This window comes from Anolis carolinensis, chromosome 3 (genome assembly GCF_035594765.1).
Source record: "Anolis carolinensis isolate JA03-04 chromosome 3, rAnoCar3.1.pri, whole genome shotgun sequence".
Taxonomy (NCBI): Eukaryota; Metazoa; Chordata; class Lepidosauria; order Squamata; family Dactyloidae; genus Anolis; species Anolis carolinensis.
Window position 1 is genome coordinate 229393150 of NC_085843.1, and position 12369 is coordinate 229405518.

The 12369-nt window shown below is 40.4% G+C and overlaps 1 protein-coding gene across 3 annotated transcripts in view; it reads left to right on the forward strand.

Moving 5' to 3' along the window:
* Window positions 1-12369, forward strand: part of col17a1 (collagen type XVII alpha 1 chain) — an 83675-nt gene that overhangs the window by 54109 nt on the left and 17197 nt on the right. For all 3 annotated transcript variants that reach the window (XM_062976290.1, XM_062976288.1, XM_062976289.1), the window contains 9 exons: window positions 1783-1824; window positions 2484-2546; window positions 3113-3172; window positions 4425-4451; window positions 4542-4580; window positions 5212-5268; window positions 5855-5896; window positions 8784-8897; window positions 10962-11090. In XM_062976290.1, the coding sequence (XP_062832360.1) occupies window positions 1783-1824; window positions 2484-2546; window positions 3113-3172; window positions 4425-4451; window positions 4542-4580; window positions 5212-5268; window positions 5855-5896; window positions 8784-8897; window positions 10962-11090 (573 nt within the window). The remainder of the gene's footprint in view (window positions 1-1782; window positions 1825-2483; window positions 2547-3112; window positions 3173-4424; window positions 4452-4541; window positions 4581-5211; window positions 5269-5854; window positions 5897-8783; window positions 8898-10961; window positions 11091-12369) is intronic.

Below are 12369 nucleotides of genomic sequence, written 5' to 3' on the forward strand. Positions count from 1 at the left end.
ATAACTCTTTAGTCAACTTCCCCTGAAAACTGAACACAGAATTGCATTGGGTGATCTTCAGCAGTGATTTTCAACCTGTGGGTCCCCAGATGTTTTGGCCTTCAACTCCCAGAAATCCTAACAGCTGGTAAACTGGCTGGGATTTCTGGGAGTTGTAGGCCAAAACACCTGGGGACCCACAGGTTGAGAACCACTGCTCTACAGATTCATAGAGTGGTGTTCTCTCTAGAAATTTCTGTGTCCTCCAGCATGACTAAAGGAAGTTGACCATATAGTCTAGAGCAGGGGTCCCCAAACTAAGGCCTGGGGGCCGGATGCAGCCCATTGAAGCCATTTATCCGGGCCCCCACGGCACAAGGGCAGAAGGGGGTTGGGCTAAATGACCCAAGGGGTCTCTTCTTCTCTCACAACCCTTATTATTATTATTATTATTATTATTATTATTATTATTATTATTAACATTGAGGCTGGGTGGCCATCTGTCAGGGGCAATACTAATGGCTTTTGGTGCACAAAGGCAGAAGGGGATAGAACTAAACGGCCCAAGGGGTCTCCCCAACCCTCTTTGTTGTTGTTGTTGTTGTTGTTGTTGTTGTTATTATTATTATTATTATTATTATTATTATTATTATTATTATTATTATTACTATTAACATTGAGGCTGGGTGGCCATCTGTCAGGGATGCTTTGCTTGTGCTTTCGGTGCACAAAGGCAGAAGGGGATTGGACTCAATGGCCCAAAGGGTCTCTTCCAACCCTCTTTTTTGTTGTTGTTGTTGTTGTTGTTATTATTAAGTATTATTGCTCGGTGGCCAACTATAGTCCGGCCCTCCTACGGTCCGAAGGATCGTGAACTGGCCCCCTGTTTAAAAAGTTTGGGACCCCTGGTCTAGAGAATCCAAGAGGGAAAATATCAAAACTGCAAATGTGAAGGGACAACTGTAGGTAGATTTACAATTCAACAACTAATTCAGTGCTTTTACTGTAATAGGGACTAGCAATGAGATATCAGATGCTTCAACATTTCACAGATGTGTGTCTAAGACACAACATTTATACTACCTAGGAGAGGCTGCAACAGTTTGCTTTTGTCTGGGCCTACTGGGAAGGACAAAATGCAGCCTCTCCTCTCCTGCTTTTGCAACCTTGTTTTTATAGATACACTTGAGCACTTTTGGCTTTTAATTAATTAATTTATGGAGCTATTATGTTTTAAATGTGTATAATTAATGTTTTACTGTTTAATGTTTAATTGTTATTTTATTGGTTTTTCTTATTTGTTATTTACTTCATATATATTGCTTATTGTATTCTAATTATGTTGTGAGCTGCCCCGAGTCCTTTCGAGGAGATGGGGTAGGATAGAAATAAAGATTATTATTAACTGTTTCTGCCAAACTGAAACAATGGAAGGATATGAAATATAGATCTTTGAAACCATGGCAGTTTTACCATTTGGTAAGGCTTAGATAATGTGATTTGCATTGGGTGGTGTGTCAGAGATCTTAAGTCAAAGGCAGAGGAAAAGGAGCACTCTGGCACTCTGGTACAGTGAATCTGCATATGATTCCTACTTGAGCTGCTTGAGAAAGCAAATATTGTGCATGAATAAAGTCAATTACATATACTATAAGTTAGCCAGGAATAGAAAGCATCATGATGAAGAAACCTGAGCCCTTTCCTGTTGTTGCCATGTTCCCTAAATCTGTCTCTATTTTTAAAGGAGGGATAAGTGGAATATAATTATCTTATTTCTTTCACTTAAACTTCCCATTTTTTCAGGTGTATCCGTCGAAGGCCCTCGAGGACCCCGTGGCCCACCAGGTAAATCACATTAATGAGAGCTCAAATTGCCCTGTTGTGTTGCGGAAGTGTTAGAATCATAGAATCATAGAGTTGGAAGAGACCTCATGGGCCATCCAGTCCAAAAAAAGCAAGAGAGAGAGAGAGAGAGAGAAGAAAAAGAAGTTGAAGAGGAGGAAGAGAAAGAGGATAGATATCACAACTTAACCAAGAAGAGACCAGTAGGCATATTTATATGGTGCTTTCTGCATGACCGTCTTTAATATTTCTTCTAAATGTGTGTATTAATCAGCAATTACTTAAAGGTATTAATAATGTAGGGGCCCCTGTTGGCACAGTGTGTTAAAGCGCTGAGCTGCTGAACTTGCGGACCAAAAGGTCCCAGGTTCAAATCCCGGGAGCGGAATGCGCGCCCGCTGTTAGTCCCAGCTCCTGCCAACCTAGCAGTTCGAAAACATGCAAATGTGAGTAGATCAATAGGTACCGCTCCGGCGGGAAGGTAACGGCGCTCCATGCAGTCATGCCAGCCACATGACCTTGGAGGTGTCTATGGACAACGGCGGCTCTTTGGCTTAGAAATGGAGATGATCACCAACCCCCAGAGTCAGTCACAACTGGACTTAACGTCAGGGGAAACCTTTACCTTTACTATTAATAATATATATGGTTTTGTTATTTAGGAGAAGGTCTTCCAGGTCCTCCAGGCCCACCAGGAAGACCAGGATCCTTTGTGCCCACATCAGGTAGGTGTTTCCCATTTGTTTTGTAAATTCACATCCCCATTTTGTATCAAAATTAGTGTAGAAAATGTTCTGCAAATTCGGTGATGTTGGGCATCGCTTTGAACATATAGCAGCATGCCATATTTTGTTGTTTTTGTTGCAGAGATCAGAATTCTGTTCTGACTATGTAATGATCAAATCTCACAATTTCTATGTTGTCAGAAAGTGGAGAGATGAGCAAGGACTTGTTCAGCTGTATTATTGTAGTTGGCTGTGCTACAAGGACTTCATTTCTAGAGGTGTCACAAGGACCTGCAAATACAGTACACATCACAGAATGTCCAAATATGGAACATAGCTGAATGCATCCCTAGTTATCCTCAAAGGGGGTGGAGTGGGGGCTGCACAACTTATAAGATGAGTTTAGTGAGTGTAGCATCTGGAGACTTAGCTACATGCTCTATATACATCTCTCAATGCAGGATCTCAATCAAAGAGTCACTAGATGTCACCAGGAAGCACAGCTGTCATGTATCCCCTGTTCATATCCATATCTTGTTTTGGGTTCTTTTTTTCTCCCAATACAGAAACTTTCTTTGCTGGCCCACCAGGTCCACCTGGTCCTCCAGGTCCAAGGGGAGAACAAGGTGAGTTTCTCAAAATCTGATCATTTGAATCCAGTGAATAGGCATGTGACAACCTGATTTACAGCCTGGAGTTTATGGCACCATTGAAAGGCCATAAAAGAGGAGAACAGTGAAACACACACACACACAAATATATTATTATTGCACAGATCCTTGCTACTTGACGATCTTTTTATTGTTCTGAGTTGCAATGATATAGTAAAAACAGTAAGTCACTTTCTTGAATGTAATCTCAGAACAGTGATAAGCAGAGATTACATTGTTATGTAATCTCAAGATAGCAACACAGGATATATTATGTACATTGTTACAGCAGAGACCCGATCACAAGAAATTGACAATTAAAATAGACCTGATGGATCCATGGGTTTTACATACATCTTGCTTGAACTCTTGATTGAAGTACTGGGGGGTCTATCAATGGGACTGAGGACAGAAAAAGCCATTGTCACACTGTCTTTTTTGCCTTCGTTACTTTGTTAACCCATTTCAACCTAAGAAATATAGTCTAGATGCTAAACATCAAGAAGACATACTTTTCTAGTGCCCGTTGATCATTGGTGTGTATACCTGGGAAGTCTTCTAGGGCAGGTGCCTTCAGCCAATAAATTCATTCAATCCATACTGCCAGTGAGGAAGTTGGAGTGCTGTGTGGTTTCTGAGTTGTATGGCCATGTTCTAGCGGGATTTTCTCCTAACGTTTCACCTGGATCTGTGGCTGGCATCTTCAAAGATCCTCTGAAGATTGCAGCCACAGATGCAGGAGAAAAATCAGGAGAAAAAGCTGCTAGAACACGGCCATACAGCCCGGAAACCACACAACCCCCCAGTGATTATGGCTGTGAAACTTTCAACAATACAGTGAGGAAGTTGTACTTCCTCCTTCCTTCAGAAACCATTGCAATGTTTCTCAAGAGCATGAAGCAGACTCCCAACTGAAAAAAATATTTTCTATCTGGCTCAGAAATTGGATTCTACTCTAGGTATTATTAGAGTGCCACATTGTTAGAGAGGAGTAGCCTTGGATTTACATAAGGAGATTTAATGCTAATCATGGTATGTGTTTGCACGTAATGGAAGGTTTTTCTGTATTCAGCCCCCTTTAGTTTTGCCTTTGATAGAAATAATGAAGATAAAAATTGCTCTAGCATATCTACTAGTAATGATGTTGATCTTGGCCAGGGGACAGGAAATATTGAATAGCCACTGACTCTATAAGGATCACTGATCTGATGGCTCCTCTTTTTGGCAGGCACACCTGGCCCACGAGGATTCACAGGTATCTATTACTATTTCCTCTCTGGAGAATAGGAGCAGTTAAGGCATTGTAATACTCAAGTTATATGATTTGTCATCTCTTTTTTTGCAGGAGAAGCAGGCCAACCAGGACTTCCAGGACTTTCTGCAGGTAACTCTAAATACTTACCCCCTTTTAGCTGGATCCTTTCAGCATAATCTGAATGGGAATTATTATTATTATTATTATTATTATTATTATTATTATTATTATTATTATTATTATTACCCTGCTTTATCTCTCCCAAAGGACACTCAAAGCAGCCTAACATAAAATTATTAGCATACGATTTAAAATATGTAAATATGCAAACATTAAAACAGAATTAAACATAAACAGTATTAAAAATTCACAGTTAACAGTTAAAATTGCTAATAGGTAAGTAAGTATAAGACTATCCTTATAAATTATGCAGTTGCAGATCTGAGTTGATAGGTTTTGAGCCACCTGATAGTTTCTGCTTCCTTTAAGAGTGGAGCGTATCTATGCGCATGTTTATATTGGTTATTTTACATCAGGGTGGCACTCATGCAACCCTCCAGTTTTTCTGGAATGAAACTCCAAGAAGCTCCATTTAGAAGAGTCCATGATGGCGAATGCTGAGAACATTCCAATACTATTATATAACCCATTCTAGATGCACATTTTAATAATGCAATGTCATGTGTGTCATAGCACTTCCGTCCTCTGTTCCATTTCCACTTCAACACCTTTCTGAGTCTTTTGCCATCTCTATTAACAGGTGCTGGAGTTGCCATTCAAGGACCACCAGGGCCACCAGGACCCAAAGGAGACAAAGGTTTGTGAGCATTCAGCAGTTTGTCCTTCCACAAAACAATTGTTGTGATCTCACAAAAGCCAGATGGTGTGGGACTGTCTACTTCTGGCATCCTTAAGTGAAAAGCTTGTGTTACCTTGTAGAAGCAGTCAAGTGGATGAATGGAGCATGAGGTTTCTAAAATTATGATAATAAAATGTGCCCTTTTTGAGAATAACCTGTTATCTCCTTATTTCTTACAAAGAGGCAAATTAGATTCTCCCTCATCTCTGGAAATGATTAAATTAAAGCTGGCAACCTGTTACTGACTTGCAATGGTATAAGTCCAACTTAGGCCATCATAAATCACATTTTTGGTGACTGCAGAAACTGGATTTCTCTACTAACCTTGCATAATTATCAATATCCCCCCCAAAAAAACCCTCAATTATTTTTCCTCCTTGACCCTTTCCCCAAACATTTAGTGACATGTGAAAGGCAAGTAGGCATTGAAGAAGCACATGACTGTGTCAATGAGATCATCTGTCAAGACCTACAGAATATTCATATGGCTGAGTCTTTTTCTATGGATTTGATTAACAAACTTTCCCCCCCTTTTTTCCGTTAGGTGATGCAGGTGTACCAGGAGCCCCTGGCATTCCTGGAGGAGGTAAAAGAAACTGTTTGCATAAAAAATATACATATTTGTATGTGATATACACTGAGGTGGGCAATGTATGGCCCTCCAGATGCAATTCTAATCAATCTTAACTAGCATAGCTAATAGCAAAGGATGATGACTATTATAGTCCAACAACACTCCAGGGGCTACACATTGCCCATCTCTGATGTCATCCGTTGCAGAAGCCCTCATGCTCCTTAGGTGCTGCTAGCATACATCATAGGCAAAAAAATTAAGTACTTGTACCCCGCAGAGCAGATCTGTAACAACATACGGAATCTATTCTGTGTTGATATCTGAAATTTTGGATCTACATTTTAGATACAAAGTGAGGGCCTCCTCCCAAAATGAGAACACAGCGTATATTATTTTTATGCCTTTTGGATGGCCAACAGAGTGGATTTTGTTTGTATTTTGACTGTCACGGCTACCCCTGAAACATTTCAGAGCAAAGTTGTGTGAAATAGTTTTCCAAAACTCTTGTCACCAATGGTGACATGGAAACATATATTCAGTTAGTTGTAGTTTAAATAATAAATAATGGCATGTAGTTAAATTATAGTTAACTAAGTTACATACAATGAACAAGTAGCATCTCTTTGCCTAACTCCCCCTCCCATCTTATTGCATTGGACGCAGGCTCGTAGCCAGGATTTTAATTCGGGGGGACGGGGGGCTGGGATTTTGATTCGGGGGGCGAGGCTGAGGCTGAGTGAGAGAGGACCTACCCTAGCAAACCTTTTGTATCGTTATCCCAATACCCCCATGCATATGGGATATATTGAGCATGGTGATCAGATTATGATATTAATAAACATAACAGTTTAAATAATAAATGTAAGGCCTTCTCGAGGACCACCCTGAGAATTTCAAGGGGGGGGGGGCTGAAGCTCCTCAAGCCCACCCCCCCCCACCCCCCCCCCCCCCACCCCGGCTACATGCCTGAATTTGGACGGCAGCTGCTCTGAGAAATGGAGGTCCCTTCTACTGCCAACCAGGGCATGGGTGGATTACATTTTCATCCTACTTCTGTTGGTGAACAAGGCTGTGATGAAGGCTTGTGACAAGTTCCTGTGTCCTCTTGTCACAACCTCACTCATTGGCAGGAACAGATGGAAACATCATCCGCTCACGTCCTAGTTGTCTGGAGAACATACCTCCTTCTCCCATAGTAGCTGATATTCTACAAAAAGAAGTTTCGGGTCAGTTATAGAGTGGCATTGGTGCCAGGATCATGACTACACAGCTGATTATTATGTACATTACAATATAACATTAATTATTGTATAGGCATTTCTGTCACTGAAGATTAAATAAGCTGCCCCAAGTCCCATATTAGGGAAAAGATTGAGTAATAAATAATGCAATAATAACAATAGCAATAGCAGGTGAATGTGATAGTTAGTACCTGTCTATTGACACATAACATAGAGCATGGTGTAGCTAATAGCAAGAAGTGCAGTCCAGTAACTTCTGGAGAGCCAGAAATTGCTCACTGGAGCTGTATATGTTCTGCATTGGGGTTGAGAGAGGAAGGAATATTTCCAGGAGAAGCTGGATTCTCTGTTCAGAATAAAGTTGAATATTTTATGCAAATATTAATTCATATTTGAAAACAAATTGTTATAGTTTATTGTATTTTACCAACCAGAACGTCTTGTGTGTGGAGGCGGGGGAAGAGATGCAGAATCCTAAAGTCCTGTTTCATCCCTGGGCCCTTCCAGACAGGCTCTGTATCCCTAGGATCTGATCCCAGGTTTTCTGCATTAAACTGGATTATGTGAGTCCCCACTGCCAGATAATCTGGGATAAACAGAAAATAGATAGAGCCTGTCTGGAAGGTTGCTCGAGGTTCTATTCTGCTCGCACCCTCCTTGGCATCTAACAATTAATTCAATTTGTTTATGTATTTTCAAATGTGTATTTGCAATCATATGGTTTAGAAATGTGTTGGACATGAAAAACTGGAGTCTTAGAACACCAAAGGCATTGTTAGACATTGTCTGTAAAGATGAGCAACCTATATTTTCAGGGATTTAACTGTTCCTCACTAAAGCTAAAAATATTATTAGTTTACCTTTTAAGTTCCTAGAACTGTAGCCTATCCAGGGACGGATGGATGGATGGAAGTAAGTGTACACAGACAGATAACACTCACATAAATGTAATGTAGTGTATAGCTATGCATCCTCCTGCATCATTTGTTAGGCATTTTTTTTTTTAAAAAAAGATCCAAAAACGAAGACAAACTGTCAATTCATGAATGATTGTGTAGTTCTTGCACAAACCCATTAGGAGAGCCCATGTGCAAGGGGAAGGATTGTAAGATGCAACGAAACATCCCTGATTGAGCCATTTGAAGGTCAGGGGCAAGTGGAAAATGGGGAAGTAGAAAAGGACACAATTACACAATATACTGGCAAATCTCTTTCCTGAACATGCCAGATAACAGCATTGTGGCAGGGGCTGAGGAGAAATGTTGTCAAGGAAAAAAAAAATCAGTGGGTAAAAGTAACACACATATCCACAGAGCCTAAGGGACAATTCCAGGGAGAAACTTGCAAGAGAATTAAAGGTGTAGGTGCTATCTCCGTGACAGTCTTCTTCCTGCCATTCATGGTATACTGCTACAGCCATGTTACTATTTATCTCTAGCTGTGCCTTGAAGATTGCACTCCAGGCTTCTGGAGTGTAATCCATGGAAGTTCATGCAGAAATAAATCTGTTAGTTATAAAGGCACCACAAGACTCCTTTTTCCCCCTTTTTAAGACAAACACACATTTGCTCTGTTTCATTTCACTGAAATGAAAGAGTTTTTGTTTTATCAGCTTGTGCCTTGCTCAGTTAGTAATAAAACCATTTTTACTTCTACAGCTGGATCAAGAACTTCCCAGGGTCCACCCGGTCCACCAGGCCCACCTGGACCACCAGGCCCAGGAATGAGCTCCATGCGAGAGATTCAGCAATACGTCTCCCAGTATCTACAGAGTAAGTACCTTCTCTGTCTTTCTGAAGATCACATACATGTTCGTGTCTTAAAGTCAGGATTTGTCTATGCAGGGCCAAAAATGTGGACTCACTATGAACGGACTGCTGGCTGTCTTCATGATGTACAGCAGCTTCTGCTCTTTCAGCTATATTCTGACTTTGTACTGCTTTGAACAAAGTCAGGAGATACTTCAAAGTTTGCATGAAACTCTTGAATGTCCTGGGGTAGTCTTGACAGCTGGATCAGGTCTGATCCATTGGCCTGATCCATTGTCCAGACACTGCCCCATAACCCTTTCCCTCTGCTGGTCAGCACAGGGAGAGGGGATGTGTCCTCCCCACCATAGTTTCCTAACCAGACACAGAGCTCCACCTGTCCATTGAGGGAATGTCTGCTGATATCATAATGGGTCATCTGCATGACCAACAAGAAGAAGGAAAGATCACAGTCCTTCTTGTGGTTCATGTCAACATCCCATTTCTTCATTAGCAGTCACTCACAATGGACATGGGTTTGAACAGAGGTTCATTTACATTAGCCTCCTGATCTGGACGTGCTTCCTGGAAACATTAATCGAACATGGACTAAGGTGCCAAGAGAAGGTCAAGAGAATGCTACAGTTAATTCATCTTTTGCTTATGTGGACTAGGACCTGATCTACACCCCATAGAGTTTAGGGTGACAGACTGAAGTGGTAGAATTCTGGACAGTATCAGTTCTCCAATATCTTTAGTAGACTGTAATAAATTTTTCAATCTAAGGGTTTCCTGAAGATGCCTTTCCTGTATAAATATACTGCCTCATTCGTGTAAGTTTATAGAAGTTCTACATGATGTTTTCAATTTGTAAAGGTAAAGGTAAAGGTTTCCCCTGATGTTAATTTCAGTCATGACTGACTCTGGGGGTTGGTGCTCATCTTCATTTCTAAGACGTAGAGCCGGCGTTGTCCGTAGACACCTCCAAGGTCATGTGGCCGGCATGACTGCATGCCCAGTTTCTTTCCTTTGGTTCCTCAGTCTCTTTCCTCACCAGATAAAATCCATTAAGGAACGGGATAAAATAACTGCATGTTGCCTTTTAATTGTAAACAATAGGTGTAATAAATATCTAAGTGTTTTATTGGAAATTATCACAATCATATAAAAGTAGCAGCAGTAAGCACAGGAAACGAATGTGCAAATCTACTCTGAATCAGCTTGATAGCTCAATAGTGTCTACTACACTGACTTTAAGGGGTTGCTCAGAGTTTCAGAGGCTCTTCCTTTCCGTCTCACATGTGGATAGGGTTCAATGAAGATCCTGCAAAACTCCGAAGCCAGAGTAAACACTGCATTTGCAAAGTGCCTACTATCTAAACCTCCCTCAGTAATGCTTCTCTCCCATAGCCATCCTCCAGCTGTTAGACTTCAACACCCATTAAACAGTATGACTAAGACAGCTAGTTGGGAAAAATGGGACTAGTTAATTGGTGTAGGTCCAATTCTTGCCTAAGGAAGGAGGGAACTAGTTTTCTCCAACATGGTGCCAGATGTTTTAGATTATAATTCTCATCATCTTGACCAGGCATTAGTAATTACCAGGTATAGTATGAGGCCTCTTCTACACTGTCCTTATATCCCAGGATCTGATCCCAGATTATCTGTTTATCTCAGATTATATGGCAGTGGCAACTCATATAATCCAGTTCAAAGCATATAACCTGGGACTGGATTCTGGGATATAAGGACAGTTTGGAAGGGAACTGAGTTGTAATTCAAGATCTTCTGCAACATACTATCTTTGGAAAAGCTTATGCATACATTTCATGTCAACAAAGAATTAAACATATTAGGTAGGCCCTGCATGTTTGGCACTCAGAATTCCAAATCATCCTTTCCAAAGCTTTCCTTGAGAGCTAGCAAGAATTTTTCATTAGATGCATAGGAAAAATGAAGAATTCTTCAGAATGCATTCTTAAAGTGATCCTGATAAAACCATAAGATTAGATTTTAAAAGTCCTCAAATAACAGTGCTCCTCAAATCTTTTTGAATTTTATTATAACTTTATTCTTCTATTTCATTAGGTGACTCTGGACGTTATCTCATTGGACCTCAAGGTCCACCTGGTCCTCCAGGACCTCCAGGAATCTCCATTGGAGGCTCATCTTTGGATTATGATGAATTGGCCCGCCGTGTTATGAACTACATGTCTAGTAAGCACCATATTCAAGTTTGCATTCCTGCCAGTCAATCTGGCTTTTTTACATGTGCAACTACAATACAAATAAGAACCAGTTTTATTCCTTTCTTGTTTGTCAGGAATATATGAGTGTTTTCAGGCACTGCCACTTTCTATTTGTAGTTGTCATCTCAAAAAAGTATATTTCTGGTTGTCTCATTCCACAACAGATAGATAATTGTTTCTGATCCCTTGGCAAGGTGTTGGTTCTTATCAGTCTTTTTTCTTTCTCTATACAAAATCTCACCAGCCTTCCAGGTTCTTTAGCGGTCCTGTTTCTCTGTTTCTGAAGCCATGGTGCTTTTTCAGCAAATATATTGAATTAAAGCAAAATTCAATGTCGAAAGATTCTTCTGATCTATTCTATGTGACAAAACCAGATATCAATTCACTTGGAATAAGCCCCATTGGGACCAATGGGATATACAATTTGATTCCAGGCAGGGAGGATTCCTAATAAATTCAATTAAAAACACATGGCAATAAAAATTACATTGAATTGTAGTGCAGTGTTTAATGGTACTCTTCAGCTCTACAACTCTCAATGAAACTTGCATAGCAATTCATTTTTTGGGATTGCACAATTGCCAAATTTGGTTGAAGATTCAGTTGGAGTCACCTCTCAAAATTATATCACCATCTGCAAACTTATTAAGACCAACTAACATGAAAGTGGCTTGTCCATGATTAATGGGAGAATAAGTATTGAAAGCTAAGTTCCTTTTATCACTTTTAGCTTTAATAAAAATAAACCTACCATTGGGATCCCTTAAACAGCCTATAACCTCATATTGACATGTTTTAGAAAGTGTTGTGCCAGGTATGCCAGAAGTGTTTTCTTTGTAGTTAGTCTGCGGTGGGCTATTTTCTTCTTTACTAGAATTTCAGGGCTCCTCAAGTGGACTCAGGTGCAAAAAGTATTTTAAGAAGACAGCCACTTAATAGATCTGAAGTGTGTGACTTGGTATTAAAACTGAAGTTCAAATTATTTCACACACGAGAGCTACTCCTAATTTCTTAACAAGCTTTCTTTGTTTTAGCAGCTTGATTTTAATTGGCTGTGTGCATGGATTTTTGTTGTTGAATAGTTCAGCGAGAAACCCTTACAGATTGACTGCAGACCACCTCAATGTATATCAGTATATTCCAGTCTACATTATCACCTCTTTCAGCTTCAGGTCCCTGTGCGGGGACATGAGAGAAACCTCCCACAAGGATGGTAAAACATCAAAACATCCAGGTGTCCCCTGGGC